Source organism: Schistocerca serialis, chromosome 8, assembly GCF_023864345.2.
Source record: "Schistocerca serialis cubense isolate TAMUIC-IGC-003099 chromosome 8, iqSchSeri2.2, whole genome shotgun sequence".
In the NCBI taxonomy this organism is placed as follows: Eukaryota; Metazoa; Arthropoda; class Insecta; order Orthoptera; family Acrididae; genus Schistocerca; species Schistocerca serialis.
In genome coordinates this window covers 607297192-607315208 of record NC_064645.1, presented here as the reverse complement: position 1 = coordinate 607315208, position 18017 = coordinate 607297192, and the positions used below count along the sequence as shown (strand labels likewise).

The following is an 18017-nucleotide window of genomic DNA, read 5'->3' as shown; positions in this document are numbered from 1 at the left end:
GCACACAGAGTGTACACTGGCTTCCTTCCCCTCCTTGGCAGCCATGTTCCTAAGGGGCCCCACTATGCGCCTAATGTTGGAGCTCCCAACTACCAGCAAATCCACCCTCTGTGAACGCCCAGACCTTGCGGGCCGAGAAGCTTCCTCTGGAACGGGGTGGACGACTGCATCCGGCTCAGAGACATCAGCAGCCACAGATAGCGCCCGAAACCTGTTCATCAAACGAACTAGGGAGGCCCTATGATCGGCCCCATGGTAAGTTTTTCGCTGCCTGCCAGACTTTGGAATGATCTCCCCCTCGACCATGGGTGAGGGGTGAACCTCAGTGCAGGTAGTACCCAGGGAGGTCACAGCAGTGGACCGGTCGGAGGACACGTGCAACGTGCTCGACGTCCCTCGCATCCCTGTGTCTGATCCCCCACAGTGACGCCCCTTGGCAGCACCCTCAAGCAGTGTGACAGAAGCCAACGCAGCCTGAAGCTGTGAGTGAAGGGTCGCCAGAGCTCAGGTCGCATCTGTACACAACAATCACAGTTCCTATCCATTACTGCACTCCTCCTGTTTGAAGCTCGTAAAAATATTTAAAAAGCGAATGGTGTGCTCGCCTTAGTAGCAGCAGGAACTAGTGATGTGCTCTCTCTGATGGTCTAACTGACACTTTCCTTTCAAAAGCAGGTGTGGTGGCACTGTTTGGAGCTATGGGATGGGCAGGGTTAGCTAATCAATCATTTGCAAGATATCACCTTAGGGCAGAATGCAGGAGGAGCCAATGGCCTTGTCACAGTGGTAAAACTGATTCCTGTCAAACCACCGAAGTTAACCGCTGCCGGGCTCGGCTAGCACTTGGGCGCATGGCCATCTGGTCTACTAAGTGCTTTTGGCAAGCGGGGTGCACTCAGCCCTTGTGAGGCAAACTGAGGAGCTACTTGACTGAGAACTAGCGGCTCCGGTCTCGTAAACTGACATAGGTTGGGAGAGCAGTGTGCTGATCGCATGCCCCTCCACATTTACATCCAATGACGCCTGTGAGGTGAGGATGACGGCCGGTCGGTACCGCTGGGCCTTCCAAGGCCTGTTCGTATGGAGTTTAGCTTTGTTTTAGAATGCAGGAGGAAAGCAATGGGCATTCACAGTTTTCTGGAATTTACAAAATCATACCTGGTTTGTCTAATAGTTCCTCTGCCTCATCTGTTATTAGTCAGAACAGCAACTATGGTACTATTAGCTGTCACCTTCTGTTTTCAAAGCTCGTGTATTGAGTAACAATGTTCCTACTGCAGCCAATAGCTTTTTCTGCACCTTTTGCTTCATGTTTGCACAGAACAACATAATGAAAGGGGATCGGTATTCCTGACAGATTTGTATTTGCATTCTTCTTCATCACATCTGATTCACTGACCTCTGTAACCCTAATACAAACTTTCATTTTCAGAGGCATTAAAGTGCACTACATGTAACAGCCAATAAAAATGTTTACAGTTCTGTGCAGCTTAACAATTTCATAAATTTACGTGAAGGAAGAAATTTTATTACTTTTGTTCAAAGCTCATGGCCCAGAGAAAAAGTCTTTAGTGATGGAGGAGTTGATCGCTGCTTGTCAACAGCCAGAAGCACCACTGGCAACTTCTGATCTGTTTCATATTGGGACTCTGTTAAACAGTTACATGATCCATAGACATTTGATTGATTCTTTTACCAATAGTATGTGGAATGAGTCAGTTAATAGGGTATGTAAATGTGTTTAGTGTTAACATTAATAAACACATCATTTTTTGTCTTACTCCTGCAACTATACTATTAAATACTATTTCTTTACCACCTACCATTTTCTATTAAAAAGTGAATGAATTTTTATTAAAATCCATGGAATGGAAAAAGTTGTACAGGAGAGATGATTTTAGGCAAACTGCGGCAACAGTACAGTAGCAGAGCAGTCTCCTCCATCATGCTCAGTTCGCTTGTGTTAGTGTTTTGCTGGTTGTTGGTCTTTTAGAGAAACACCAAAGAAAGTTCTCATCATCTCCGCTTCAGTTCTAGCAGTCTGGTATAATGAACCTCAGTCCTGCAATATGAGTCACTTAGTGGTAGTGGGTGGATCATGCCCTGATCTGAAGGTGGTTCACGTGAAATGGTGAAAAGACAAGCCCCTTACACAAGCGAATGAGCATCAGTGAACAAAAGCGAATGAGCATCAGTGAACAAAAGCGAATGAGCATCAGTGAACAAAAGCGAATGAGTATCAGTGAACAAAAGTGAATGAGCATCAGTGAACAAGAATTCTCTCTGGTGTAAACAGTACATGAGTTCTAGTGAACTGCTTTCCATCATGTCCAGTTCGCTTGCATTAGTGTTTTGCTGGTTGTTGGTCTTTTAGAGAAACATCAAAGAAAGTTCTCATCATCTCTGCTTCAGTTCTAGCAGTCTGGTACCTTTGCTACTTTTCTTGCATTAGTTGTAAGCATGACAGAGTGATTTGAGGAGGATGTTGCTGACAAGAATATAGATATCATATACACTTATGTGGTCAACGAGATCAACAAAACAGGTGCCTAAGGAAAAGAAATATAATCAATGGAAAATTGCTTAAATACTCAGATGTTCAAATGACGACGTGAGAAAAAAAAATAAACTCATTAGACACTTGTATTAAGTGGAACAGAGTGAATAAGCCCAAGCTTTTTTTTCTATGAAAAAGGAAATCTTTACATGGTTGATGTCTCAGTCTTTGTTGTTGTTGTTGTTGTTGTTTTTGTCGCTGTCGTCATTTTGTGATCTTTAGTCCGAAGCCTGGTTTGATGCAGATCTCCATGTTGTCCTACCCTGTGCAAGTCTCTTCATCTTCAAGTAACTACTGCAACCTACAGCCCAAAACTGACATTGAGCAATATCAGAACAAAATAAAGCAGAACTAAGGATTCAAAGGATGAGAGATGACTTCATTATTCAACAAGTTATTCATAAGAAGAACTGAAAATTAAGGATCTTTACAGTTACACAGGGCACTCTAGTAACCTTCTCTGTCACAGGTGGTTAAAAAGCTGAGAAAGCCTTTTAGTTCCTCTTACTTTAGGTAATCAGTTCCAACAAAACTCTATTACTTTGAACTCTCCTGAGATACCAGTATCTACACTACAGCAGAATATCGGAAGCAATTTCTATTGTTGGGACAGCATTTAATAAATAATTTTGATAAGTTCACCGTATTTCCACAATTATTTTGTTATCATTAGTTACATGTACTCTAGCATCCATTTGATAATACCACAGGCATAATCAAAAGCTTCTTAATGACTCCAAAAGTGTTACATTTTAACTTTGAACATGCACATGTACACGTTGGGTCCTCAGTTTACTTATTTATGCTAATCACATTTTTATCACTTATTTCCAGGTCTGTTGTTTTGATCCTATTTCTGTTGCTAGTTCAGTCAACAATATTGAGCAGGTCATTTATTATGCCAAAATGACACACTTGTAACTTTAGAAAAGAAAAGATTAAAAAAAAAAAATTTGGTTCACAGAGTTTGCTCATTTGTCTCCATTACAGTACAAAAATCTTTCTGCTCATATACTTCATCCAATTTATAATGCAGCTAAACTTCCTCTTTATTAGTAATATTAAAAAAAACATAAATAGTCTAATTAAAAATTGATATTAATGAGTTCAGTCTCATGAAAAACAATGAAAATTCTGATATTTAATTAGTACATGTCCATTATAACTTTGAGCACTTAACAATGAGGCCATTAGAGCCCGGTTTCTTAATGAAAATTGGAAGACTGTCCATAGTATGTTGCTTATCAAATATTAAACAAATCAGTGAGGTTTCCCATTTCTTTATAAAATGAAAACAATTGTAGACTGACATAACATCTGCAATTTAATACAAGTCGAGTCCTGGGTACGTAGTAAAAAGTAAAGCTGTCACAACCAGAAGGTAGCTCTGAACTCTGCAGTGCTTCATTAGGTATGGTCCTAGTGTAGCTGGTAAAGCCTTCCTCCAACCTTTGAACTGACTTACTCTAGTTACTGGAGGGTGTCGCTTGACATTTTTCACACTAATAAATATTATGACAGGTGAAAGAAGTGGTAAGTGGCAGATAAGTAAACTAGGGCAACCACAGTAAATATCAGACCCAAATACAGATCTGCAATACTAGTATTTTAGTGTGAGGTGCTCTTCTGCATTTTCATTTACTCTCTGCAATTCATATTATGGTGTTTGGCAGAGTGTACTTTTGGTGTCATCACCATTTCCCCCAAATGACAGTTTGTTAAAAAGGGAGGAGTAGGCCAGCTTTTCCTCTTCCAGCTGCAACAGATCACATTTGCAGATGCATTCATAGTTCAGGGCCGGTATCTTCACTGCCAGAGTTGGTTGTGGAGTAGACAATCAGCCATCTCATTTCCCGAGATCGGTTATGACTTATGGTTCAGGGTAAGACAACAGAGCAGCCAATGCGGCATGTAAAAGACCATAGATAGTCGACAGTACCAGATAGTGAGGAGAGTATCAGCTAATAGCCTGCATATCTCTCACTGAGTCAGAACATATCAGCAAATGGTCATGGTCTTTCTTCTCAGTAAAACAGAGGACTCCAGCAACAGCTACAAGTTCTGATTTGAAGACATTGTAGGTCTCGCAGAGAATATAGCTCCTGGTTGTTAGCAACTTAATTTGATCTCATGGATGTGGGGCAGCCGTATCAGTTTATTGTCAAGCAGGATTTTACAACTACTTAGAGACGCTTTGATCCTAGGAGAAGTTCTGCAACCAAGTACATGAGCCATGCCACGGCAGAGGAGAAATAAAAGTCATGGCTTTCGGCCCAAGACAAGGGCCTTCACATGACTCCTTTGAGTCAACACTTAGTGAGGTTCATAAACCTTGAGTAGTACCAAATGTAAACAGAGAGTTATGCATGTTAAAACCCCCAAGAAAGAGGAAATGTATGTGTGTGTGATGGGGGAAGTTGCCTTATCAGGTCAATGAGGGTACTGTATTTTCCCATCTGGTGGCAGACAAGTATCTTGAATCTGCACAGTGACCACCTCTTAACTGTTTTGGAGGGGCACCCATTCACTGCAGACATTTGTGTGAATTACCACACACAATCCTCCAGACTCCCTCTCAGGTTTGGTATGGCTACTACAGTTAGTGCGATGGAAACTGGCCTTAGACTAGTGATTACCAGAAAGATGACGTCCTTGCTGAGCAATAGAGATTGCAGGACAGAATGACTGTAACTGTCATAGTTCAGGCAGGTGGCAACAGTACCCATTATAAGTCTACTGCATAAATGCCATTGGGGTTAATTTGGGGTTGGGTGGGGGGCAAGAGGATGGGAGAAGAAGTACTGGGTAACGAATCACCACCTGGTACAATGTTCAGGAACATAGGGTCTATGTCAGGTACAGTAAAGGGTTTAGTGGCCACTGGAATCACTTTTGAAGATCTGGAAAGGTTTTTCCCCTTTAATGGAATACAAGAAGGGTGGGGCTTACAGCCTGCAGTTCCTGCAGCTGCTGGCCACTGTCAGGCTGAGAGTTCACATGGCTCTGAGAGACGTGTTGCCCAGATCAGGTTCCTCTATTAGGGGACACCAGGGGACAGGACTCCTTCTTTGGATGAAGATGGGAGATCAAGGTCACTGATGATAAAAGCGTGGGGATAATAAAATGATCAAATTCACCTCAGACTGAGGGTATTTCTTTCCAATGTGACGAGGGGTTCGTGTTGTCTGAATGGGTCGCAACATGTTTTTAACTGTTCATTGTAATAATAGGATGAAAATGTTTGTAATTTATTTTTACTCACAAAATATGGTAATTAATCAAAGGACATGTAATACTGTATTGTCTGTTCTATCTAGTAAATACGACACATCGGCAAGCAGGAGGGGTGCTGGTCCCGATAGTTGACACAAGTTGTAGGGCAAACAAAAGGTATTCTGTCATGCTTAGTAGGTCCGCAATTGTGAAAGGTGGGCACACTGGAACAATAACATGACTTCGCTCTGAAGTGGATGCACTTCAATTGGTGCATAGGTGGTAGTACAAAGGGCTTGAAATCCCAGTGGTAAATCATGCTCTTCAACCTTTCCTGGAAGCATGGTCCCCTTGAACAATAGAGTAAATGCTCCTATGTCAATTCTCAAACAATGGAAAATCCAGGATGGAATGTAAGAATACAAGAGAAGGAAAGTTGCTGCTCACTATATAGCGGAGATGCTGAGCCGCGATAGGCACAATAAAAAGTTCACACAATCATGGCTTTCGGCCATTAAGGCCTTTGTGAGCAGCAGACACACATACACACACGCGCGCGCCCACACACACACACACACACACACACACACACACACACGCACACGCAAGCGCAACTTGCACACACATCTGCAGTCTCAGAGAGCAGTCTCAGTGTAGTTTCAGCTCTCTGAGACTGCAGATGTGTCTCCAAGTTGCACTTGCGCGTGTGTGTGTGTGTGTGTGTGTGTGTGTGTGTGTGTGTGGGCGCGCACACGCGCGCCTTTGTGTATATATGTGTCTACTGCTGACAAAGGCCTTAATGGCCGAAAGCCATGATTGTGTGAACTTTTTACTGTGCTTATCGCAACTCAGCATCTCCGCTATATGGTGAGTAGCAACTTTCCTTCTCTCCTATGTTAATTCTGTTATCCCTCAGCCCCTTCTGAATACCACAGATGCACTCATTGTTCCAAGTTGGGGCGGATGTGTTCATATGATTGTAACATCAAGTGCAAGTGAAAGATAATACCCTATGTTTTGTTTAAACTTCTATGGGTAGTAAAAGTAACTGAAATAGTGCCCACAGAAGTGTACAAAAGTGGACTGAGTGGAGTCTGCTGTCTCAGTCAGAGGGTAGCCTCTCCATGTCTTTCACAGTACTGTTACCTCTCTAAATTTACTATCAATATGTTCTATAAAGAACAGAGGTTTGCTCTTTAGAAAGGTCTTGACATCTGTTCCTGTACAGACTAGGTACTGTGGTGAAAAGGGTTCACCCAATTATCATTACTGCCCCACCTAATATGGTATATCCAGCGATCGGAAATCTTTATGATTGTTTAGGCAAGAATCACAGTGAGAGTTCTAATTTGAAAAGACTGTCGGAATCTTGCAACCACCAGCTCGAGTTAAGCGGACTGTCCACTCTGGTGTTACCCATTCCAACCAAGGGTGTTATCCGTGGTGTGCCACCCAGACATGGAAAAAGCCACCTGGCATGCAGAGGTTGCCCAGAGTCCCTACACCCCAATGGAGGTGGGGATCTACTCTTTGGCATACAGTGAAGACACCAGCAGTGGTGTTCCACAGGGCCAATAACTGCTTAAAGGAATGCAAGTCAATTACTGGGGGAAGGGGAATAGGGAGGAGAAGGAGGAGGCGGTAGTCAAAATACTCAGATTTTCAATTTTTGGATTTTCATTTGATTCCTTTTGATCCTCAAGATATAGTTCTTGTTTCCTTGAAGTTCTCATTTTTGACCAGCTTTACATGACAGTGTTACTGCAAGATTGTCCAGTTTTAAGCCATAATGTTTCAGCAAGACATATCATCTCTTCATTTCATATTACAAAGAAGGGAGTTTCATGATACCTGATTCCCAGATAGCTGGACAGGCCATGAACCTTCTTCGAGTTTTTCCTCTCGGTTTCCAAATGGCAGAGTGCTTGTTAAGCATACATCTACTAATCTCTCACAGAATTATAGACACTGGTATCACACAGCAGTTGCAGAAGTGGCATCCAACCTACTGACTAAACTCAGGGACAAAACTGACGTAAGGTAGGGTGTGTCTGTCATATCAAAATCACGAAACAAATTACACAATAATGTGTTTGATAAAACAAGCAGTTTATCTTTTTTGCTTTAAAATAATACTTAACCCGTTCTATATACAATGTGCATAAATTAGTGCTATACTTGAAGTTGTGAAGTGCTTTCTGTATCACACCGTATTATCAACTTTGGTGCACATAATGATGAAGACAATAAAATTTAACAAAATTAGGGCAATATACACTGGTGCACAACACACCTTTCAGTTCACATTGAGCAATGGCTTACAGAGTATAAATGTAGTAGATTTTATCTTCTGACTCATGGCACTGCCTCTGAAAAATATTCTATGTTTAAAAGCTTTAATTATTCTTGTGGATTGTTTTCACTATTCAGAACATTGTCCTCGATTTGCGTGGTAATATTATCTTTTACTAGTTGTTTATCAGGAACATTTCTTGAAATGTCTGTACTACGAGTTTAGCTGCCACAGCTGCAACATTATTATTTTAAGTAAAAATTAATTAAGCTTCACAAGATCTATCCATGAAACTTAAAACTAAATTTAGGAATAGTTTTTAGAATAAAGGGACTATATTTAGGAATAGTTCTGAGAACAAAGAGATCAACACATACTGTTGTCATTGTTGCTGTTATGGTCTTTGGTCCAAAGAATGGTTTAAAGCAGCTCTCCATGCTACTCTATCCCATGCAAGCCTCTTCGTCTCAGACTGCGATCTACATCTTTCTGAATTGGCTTCCTGTATTCATCTCTTGGTCTCCCTCTACGCTTTTTACCCCACGCTTCCCTCCAGTACTAAACTGGTGATCCCTTGATGCCTCAGAATATGTCCTACCAATCAACCCCTTCTTCTAGTCAGGTTGTACCACAAATTTCTCTTTTCATCAATTCTATTCAGTACCACATCATTAATTACATGTTCTACCCATCTAATCTTCACCATTGTTCTGTAGTATCACATTTAGAAAGCTTCTATTCTCTTCTTGTCTAAACTGTTTATCATCCATGTTTCACTTCCATACATGGCTACAATCCATACAAATACTTTCAGAAACGACTTCCTGACACTTAAATCTATACTTGATGTTAACAAATTTCTCTTTCTCAGAAACGCTTTTCTTGGCATTGCCAGTCCACATTTTATATCCTCTCTACTTCTACCATCATCAGTTATTTTGCTCCCCAAACAGCAAAACTCATCTACTACTTTAAGTGTCTCATTTCCTAATCTAATTCCCTCAGCATCACCTGATTTAATTTGACCACATTCCATTACCCTCATTTTGCTTTTGTTGTTGTTCATCTTATATCCTCCTTTCAAGGCACTATCCATTCCATTCAACTGCTCTTCCAAGTCCTTTGCTGTCTCTGACAGAATTACAATGTCATCGGCAAACCTCAAAGTTTTTATTTCTTCTCCCTCGATTTTTATTCCTACTCCGAATTTTTCTTTTGTTTCCTTTGCTGCTTGCTCAGTATACAGATTGAATAACATCAGGGATAAGCTACAAACCTGGCTCACTCTCTTCTCAACCACTGCTAGCCCTTTCATACCCTTCAACACTTGTAACTGCCATCTAGTCTCTGTACGAATTGTAAATAGCCTTTCGCTCCCTATATTTCATCTCTGCCACCTTCAGAATTTGAAAGAGAGTGTTCCAGTGAACATTGTCAAAAACTTCCTCTAAGTCTACAAATGCTACAAACATAGGTTTATATTTCCTTAACCTATCTCCTGTGAAAAGTTGAATGGTCAGTATTGTCTTGCATGTTCCTACATTTCTCCAGAATCCAAACTGATATTCCCTGAGGTTGACTTCTACCAGTTTTTCCATTCTTCTGTAAAGGATTCATGTTAGTATTTTACAACTGTAACTTATCAAACTGATAGTTCGGTAATTTTCCCACCTGTCAGCAGCTGCTTTCTTTGGAACTGGAACTACTGTATTCTTCTTGAAGTCCTGAAGTCTCATACATCTTGCTCACTAGGCGGTAGAGTTTTCTCACGGCTAGTTCTCCCGAGGTTATCAGTACCTCTAACGGAATGCTGTCTACTCCCAGGGCCTTGTTTCGACTTAGGTCTTTCAGTCCTTCGTCAAATCCTTCACGTAGTATCGTATCTCCCTTCTCATCTTCATCTACATTCTCTTCCATTTCCATAATATTTCCCTCAAGTATATCTCCCTTGTATAGACCCTCTGTACACTCCTTCCCCCTTTCTACTTCCCCTTCTTTGCTTAGGACTGGTTTTCGATTAAAAAAATGAGTGTCCTGAAAATTGCTTTTGGGATGCCAGTTTAGTCCGGGTTTTGTGATGCCAAAGAAATACTTTCATACAATCTATTTTTTCCCAAATTTAGGTGTAGATTTGTATTTTAACTGTCACTGTTAAGCAAAATAATAATTTTTCTTTCATTGTTGCAACTGACAGCGTCTATCAAGGGCCTTTATTGTGTGTAATGCTTCTTTCTATTATTAACTCTTGCCTTGGGATTCAGTTCAATTTAGACATTGCAGCTACTTGGTTCTCTGCCCGAGGCTTATTGTGCTTAATTCATATTTGCATGTGTGTCAAGTGAGCTCCAAATACCAAAGCAAAAGTGATCCTTTCCAGACAAATATACAGAAGAATGGTCTTTCATCAAACAAGGAAGACATGACCATGAAGTGGAACGTGGAATATGTAAGCCATATGTTTCCATTTCACATGGAGGAAGGGCTAACATTACAGATCATTTAGGCACCCAAAAGCATAAATCAAACATGTGCTCTGCTAGCATTAAAAAAAAAAAAGACAGCTTTTTTATTTCTAGCCATCAAAACAGAGCCAATCAGTATCAGCAGCGGAATCAAGAATGTGTTATCATACTGTACTTTTAGGCTAAGCGCTAATCTTTCTAATGATTCTGTCACAGCGAAGAGTGTGACATTGGGCAGAACCAAAACAACAGCACTTCTGAAAGCAATTTTGGCACCTGACACTGTCAAATAAAAATACTACGACCTTTCACTGTTCCGATATTATTCAATAGCTACAGATGCGAGTAATCCCAAGGCTGGAAAAATATTTCTATTTATTGTTCAATATTTTACACCTCAGAATGACATTCAAGTGAAATTGTTTAAATTAGTTTCGCTCCCAAATGAAACCGCCTCTACAATAAGTATGTACTGCATTAGAAGAAAACAAAATTGATAAGAGTAAGTGTATCACATTTTGTGGTGACAACGCTAACACTGATTCTGGAGGAGTGCGATGAGAAGGTACAAACAATGTATTTCCTAGACTGAAAAGTGAAGTAAACGAAAATCTTTTAGGAATTAGCTGCCCTGCTCGCATATTACACAATGCTACCAAGACAGCCACTGACATCATGAGTGTTGACGTAGAAACCTTTATAATTACACTTTTCAATTACTTCTCTGTATACACAATATGAACGGAGTGTCTAAAAGAGTTTTGTGAGTTTGTGGACATAGAGTATAGTGCATTGTTGTCCCATACAAAAACGAGGTGGTTATCTTTGTTTGTTGCTGTAGAGAGAGTACTGAAGTTATGTGATGCTCTTAAATCATTCTTCCTCTAAGAAGAAACTCCATCCAAACAGGCCTTGGAAGGCCCGACAGTACCAACTGGCCACCGTGTCATCCTCAGCCCACAGGTGTCACTGGATGTGGTTATGGAGAGGCATGTGGTCAGCACACCTCTCTCCTGGCCGTATTGTCAGTTTACGAGACTGGAACCACTATTTCTCAGTCAAGTAGCTCCTCAGTTTGCCTCACAAGGGCTGAGTGCACCCTGCTTGCCAACAGCGCTCGGCAGACCAGATGGTCACCCATCCAAGTGCTAGCCCAGCCCGACAGTGCTTAACTTCGGTGATCTGATGGGGAACCGGTGTTACCACTGTGGCAAGGCCACTGGCCTTAGAAGAAAAGACACCTAAGTTTCCGACAAATCTCTTCCAGAATCCGTTAACGGAAGCATATCTGTGGTTCCTGCATAGTCAGTTGCGCGTGTTTCAAAGACAAATACTTAGACTTTGAGAAAGCAGACAGCAGTGTTATAGAAGTAGCTGCAATTTTGAAAAATATTAGCAGAATCATATAACGTCGTAAACAAGAAAGTTTTATTCCACTCAAAGTGACATCTTTCTTGGAGAACAGTGAAATTGCATTAACTACTGAAATTCAAAAACTTCATGTTGATGTAGAACAATTTTATGAAACGTGTACAGCTTATTTAGAAAAATGGTCAACAAATCTCAATGAGTTTTCCATTTTTAAACAGGTGTTGCTGGATGCAGAACCTGAGTGGAGCAATGTGACAAGGACAATAACATTTGCACAAGGTAGAGGATTGTCAGTAGATGATAGTTTATTGTTTGACCAGTTTTCTTTACTCAATCAGAAACCAACAAAAGTAGCGATAACTGAGGTGGTAATCATGTCAGGAGAAATGGGCCTATTTCTTTCGGCAGACTGCATGCGGAGAACAGTATACTCAGTTGCTGGATCTGTGTGAATTTCATCTTCAGTATTCCATGGTATCATGCAAACATGCAACAAGTATTTTCTCTCATGAACGTGCAATGGACTGGGGATCGAAACAGATTACATGTACCAATGGTTGAAGCAATAATTAAATGTGTTTTTAATTATCAAATGAGTTGTTCTAAGTTTTATGAATACATCATACAGCAGAAAGATCTTCTCTCAAAAGCTCAGAATTCAGATAAATATGAGGTGCAGGATAACAAGTTATGTGAACTTTGCACTTCCACATACAGTATTTCAGTAGACAATTTTGTATCTCATCTTAATGTTCTTGTGTTACCAGTAGTAATATTGCAAAATGTTATTACCATTTGAATGCCTTCCCTTGGGTTTTATTAAATTAATTACAATATAAAGTGTTTATTTATTTATTTATTTATTTTACTAAATCAACCGAATCCAGCAGTAATTTGCGCATATATTTCACTTTTTTAGCATTAAGAAAAGTGTCCCGAAATGTCCCGGTTTATGAACACAAATTATGGTCATTTTTATTTAATTTTAAAGAAACATCCCAGTTTGCTAGCAACAAATTCTGGCAACCCTAGCCATTCCTGCTTAGCCATTTTGCACTTCCTGTCGATCTCATTTTTTAGACATTCGTATTCTTTTTCACCTGCCTCATTTATTGCATTTTTATATTTTCTCCTTTCATTGATTAAATTCAATATCTCTTGTGTTACTCAAGGATTTCTACTAGCCCTCATGTTTTTACCTACTTGGACCTCTGCTGCCTTCACTATTTCGTCTCTCAAAGCTGTCCATTCTTGTTCTACTGTATTACTTTCCCCCGTTCTTGTCAGTCGTTCCCTAAAGCTCCCTCTGAAACTCTCTACAACCTCTGGTTCTTTCAGTTTATCCACGCTCCATCTCCTTAAATTACCACCTTTTTGCAGTTTCTTCAGTTCATAACCAATAAATTGTGGTCAGCATCCGCGTCTGTTCCTGGAAATGTCAAACAATTTAAAATCTGGTTCTGAAATCTCTGTCTTACAATCAGATAATCAATTTGAAGCCTTCTGGTGTCTCCAGGTCTCTTCCATACATACAGCCTTCTTTCAAGATTCTTAAACCAAATGTTAACTATGATTAAATTATGCTCTGTGCAAAATTCTATCAGACAGCTTCCTCTTTTGTACCTTTCCCCCAGTCCACATTCATATACTACTTTTCCCTCACCTCCTTTTCCTACTATTAAATTCCAGTTACCTATAACTATTAAATTTTCATCTCCCTTAACTATCTGAATAATTTATTTTATTTCATCATACATTTCCTCCATCTGCTCATTATCTGCTGAGCTAGTTGAGGTATAAGCTTGTACTGCTGTGGTGGGTGTGGGTTGCGTGTCTACCTTGACTACAATAATGAGTTCACTACGCTGTTCACAGTAACCTACTTGTGCTCCTATTTATGATATATTATGATATGAAATATGAGCAACTAAAACAAATTACCAATGATTTTTCCCACAGAAGCATGTGTGTGTGTGTGTGTGTGTGTGTGTGTGTGTGTGTGTGTGTGTGTGGATGAGGAGAGGTAAGGGAGACAGTCATACACCCAATACAATATGGCTATGGAACATGACAACTGATGTCTCACACTTGGAAGGGTCAACTGCTTAAAATGAGTAGTTCTGAGCTGTGAGAATAGAAGCATGCAATAAATAAAAATATAAATGTATGAAAAACAAACTAATTCAAATCAAATTACAGAATCAGGAACACATGAAGAACCTTATATAAAACAAAATTTTAAGTGGCAGGATTTTAGTTCATGATCTCAGTAAGTAAGACATACAAAATTATTACTTGTTGTTCTATCAATGACAATTATATTAAATATAAGTTATTGACATATATTTTTAGGTTACAATAAAATGCAATAACTTGCAGCAAAATGCATATTTACCTTCAGTTGTCCGTTCCTCAGCCATTCTGAAACTTTGCTGGTTACCACTCCTGTAAAAAGGAGGTATTTGATGAGGAAAAAAAAGAAAGAAAGAAAGGTAGGAGAGACAAGTACTTGATGCAAGTTAATAGAAGTTACAAAGCACAACTAAAAACACTTAATACTCGTTTCTGAGTGCTGCACATTTCTAAATTTCTTTGAATGCTATCACAAATGTGTGAATGGAACCTGTATATATGGTTTTCATCAAGCGAGTTAGTACAGTAGTTAACACAATGGACTTAAATTCAGGAGAAAAGTGGATCAAATCCCCATACAGCCATCAAGATTTAGGTTTCCCATCATTTCTCTAAACAGCTGAAAAGAGCATGCCAATTTATCACCTATCCTTCCCCAACACAAAACAATATCCTGTCTCTAATGACCTTACAGTGTATAGTATGTGCCTGATCTATGATGATGATGATGATGATGATGATGATGATGTGTGGTTTGTGGGGCACTCAACTGCACGGTTATCCTCGCCCGTACAAATTCCCAACCTTTGCTTAGTCCAATCTGCCACTTTCATGAATGATGATGAAATGATGAGAACAACACAAACACCCAGTCATCTCGAGGCAGGTGGAAATCCCTGACCCTACCTGGAATCGAACCCGGGACCCCGTGCTTGGGAAGCGAGAACGCGACCGTGAGACCACGAGCTATGGACTGCCTGACCTATCCAGAGTGACTTAACAAGTGCCCACCCTCTAGCACAAGTCATAGAATCTACAGCCAAGCTTATCATGGAACCATAGGAAGTGTTTGATATAGACCTTCCACTTGATTTAGAGCAAAATGAGGTCAATGTAACACTTTCTCCCTCATTCAGTTCATTGGTCTTCCTCAGCTCAACAATTCACCTTCCTCAATGTCAACTTCACTTCAAGGATGGCTATATCAGTAGTTCCATCCACATCAAAGCTACCAACCACCACCAATAAAACCTCCACTTCAACAGCTGCCACCCATTCCATACCAAGAAGTCCCTGCCATACAGACTACCCACCTGTTGCTATCACATCTGTCATGATGAGCAGTCATCATCATCATCTTGGACAGTTTCCAGCCTCTGGCCAGGTCTGTATGGAACACAGGCTTCTCCATCGTCTTCTGTCTTGCCACCATCTCTCCATCTTCACCTTGGTCCAGTCTTCTCCTTTCTTCTGGTCGCATTCCTCTACTCCTTTCAGCCATATGTCTCTCAGTCTTCCTCTTGGTCTCTTTCCTTCCAGTTTCATCTTTTGTAACCTCCTGGGTATCCTCTTTTCCTCCATTTTCTAAATGTGTCCATACCATATCAGCCTTGATTTCTCTATCTCCTCCTGTAACAGTTCCACCTTCATTAACTCTCTGATCCTCTCATTTCTTAACCAGTCTATCTTTGTCACTCCAATCCTGTTTCTCAAGAATTTCATCTCACTAGCTTGTACTCTGCCTTTCTCTCTTCCTTTCATAACCCAGGTTTCTGATGCATATGTCAGGATTGGGACATATATGACCACTATATAACCTTTTTACTGATTTGGGGTACATCCTTACTCCATATCAGGCTTCTGACACTCTTCCAAAATGCTTCTGCTTTTCTCGCCCACTCGTTTATTTCTCTGTCATTTTTCCCATTTTCCTGTATTAGGGTTCCTAGGTACTTCAAACTCTCCTCTCTCCTCAGTTGTTCCTCACCAATTGTTATTCCAGTTGTTCCTCTCTCCTTCTTTCTTGTTGTGATAATCATCTCACTCTTACTTATACTAAATTTCATCCCATATCCTTGTACTGTCCAACTGCTCTTGTACTTCCTCCTCCTCATTTCCCCAAATCATCAGATCATCTGCAAACACCATAGCTTTCATCTTCCTTTCACCAATTACTTGTGCTACTGTACTCATTATATCATCCATCACTACAATGAAGAGTAATGGTGAAAGTGCACTTCCCTGCCTCAAGCCATTCTTCTGTTCAATCCAAGCTGACCTCTCTCCTCCCCCTTTTACACGGCTCACATTCCCATGGTACATTTCCCTTATCCTCCAAATTATCTGTTTTGCTATTCCTCTGCTCTCCAGGACTTTCTACAATTTGCTCCTACATACACCATCATACGCTTTTTCAATGCCCAGGAAGGCTATTAGTAGATATATTCCATATTCATAGTGCTGTTCTTACAGCAAAAATTAGATCCACCATGGACCTTCCTGTTCTGAAGCCATGTTGCTCTTCTCTCATTCTTCCTTCTAAGTTTGCCCGAATTCGTGCTTTCAAAATTTTCTCAAAAGTCTTTGCACAATGAGTCATCAATGTTATCTCCCGATTGTTCTTGCACTCTTTTCTATTTCCCTTCTTAAAGCTCAGGACAATTATTCTTTTCTTCCAGTCTTCTGGGATCATCTTCTGTCTCCACACAATTGTCATTACTCGATATAGCCATTGTATCCCCACCTCTCCTGCTGCTCTCACCATCTCTACACTTAGCTCATCCAGACCTGGTGACTTCCCTCCCTTCATCTTGCCCTATGCCTCTTCCACTTCTCCCCATGTAAGGTCTTTTTCTATTTGCTGTTCCTCCTCTTTTTTCTCCTCGGCTTGTTCCTCCTCATCCAGGGCCCCATTTGACTTCAGGAGTACTTCAAAATACTCCTTCCACATATTCTTGAGTTCCTCCTTATACTCTACATCTTATCCACTTTTGTTCACCATTCGAGCATAATCTACGGTACTGTTCTTCCTCTTACTTTTAATCATCCCATATAACACTGTTTTTTAACCTCTCCATATATGCCAAGGGTCTCACTGAGGCCTTCACAGATAAGTAATTATTCAGCCAACCCAAGAAATAGATCTCTTGTGCCTCATCTCACCAGTCACCTACCATACACCACACACCTACAATCTGGGCATAAAGAAGCACTGCTCATATGACTCAGTTAACTCAAGACTAGACCAACTGAATCACATTCTCCAACAGCATTTCCATTATCTTTCATCCCGCCCTGAAATGAGAAACATTCTTGGCACTCCTTCCACAGTGGTATTATATCACCCACTCCACCTACACAATATCCTTGTGCATCCCTACTCTATCCTTGTTCTCAACCCCTTGCCTCACAACTCATATCTCTGCAGCAGACCTAGATACAAAACCTGTCTCATACATCTTCCCACTAACACTTACTCCAGTACTGCAACAGGCATCTCCTACCCCTTCAAAGGCAGACCTGCCTGTAAAATCTGGCATGTGATCTACAAACTAAGCTGCAGTCACTTTCCCACTTTCTATGTGGGCCTGACTACCATCTGCATGACTATCTGCTGCGAACTGTGGCCAAGAAACAGCTGCACCAATCTGTTACTGAACATGTAGCTCAACTTGATCTGCTTCATGTTAATGACTAACAAAGAAATAGAGGGGCTGGCCAGTACTTACCTCAGCTCAGTACAGCCGATAGATACACAAAATAGAACAGAAAATTTACATATCCTAGCTTTTGGAACTTTGTTCCTTCGTCAGGGAGGAGAGAGGGGAAAAAAGGGGAAGAAGGGAAAGTGGATTCAGTTACTCACAACCCAGGTTATGAAGCAACAGGGGAAAGGTAAACAGGGAGGGTAGCAAAGATGGAGGCATGGGTGTCAGAGGGAAGCCAAAGATATTCTACTGTAAGTACTGTGCCAGCTTCAAACCAAAGA

At 40.6% G+C, this 18017-nt stretch overlaps 1 protein-coding gene and 1 pseudogene across 1 annotated transcript in view; both read right to left on the bottom strand.

Annotated features, from left to right (window-relative positions):
• Positions 1-18017, bottom strand: part of LOC126416768 (gastrula zinc finger protein XlCGF57.1-like) — a 252168-nt gene that overhangs the window by 192584 nt on the left and 41567 nt on the right. Inside the window, exon 2 of the mRNA XM_050084613.1 lies at positions 14292-14341. Within this exon, the coding sequence (XP_049940570.1) occupies positions 14292-14316 (25 nt within the window). The 5' untranslated portion in view covers positions 14317-14341. The remainder of the gene's footprint in view (positions 1-14291; positions 14342-18017) is intronic.
• On the bottom strand, positions 11631-11749 carry LOC126417214 (5S ribosomal RNA; annotated as a pseudogene).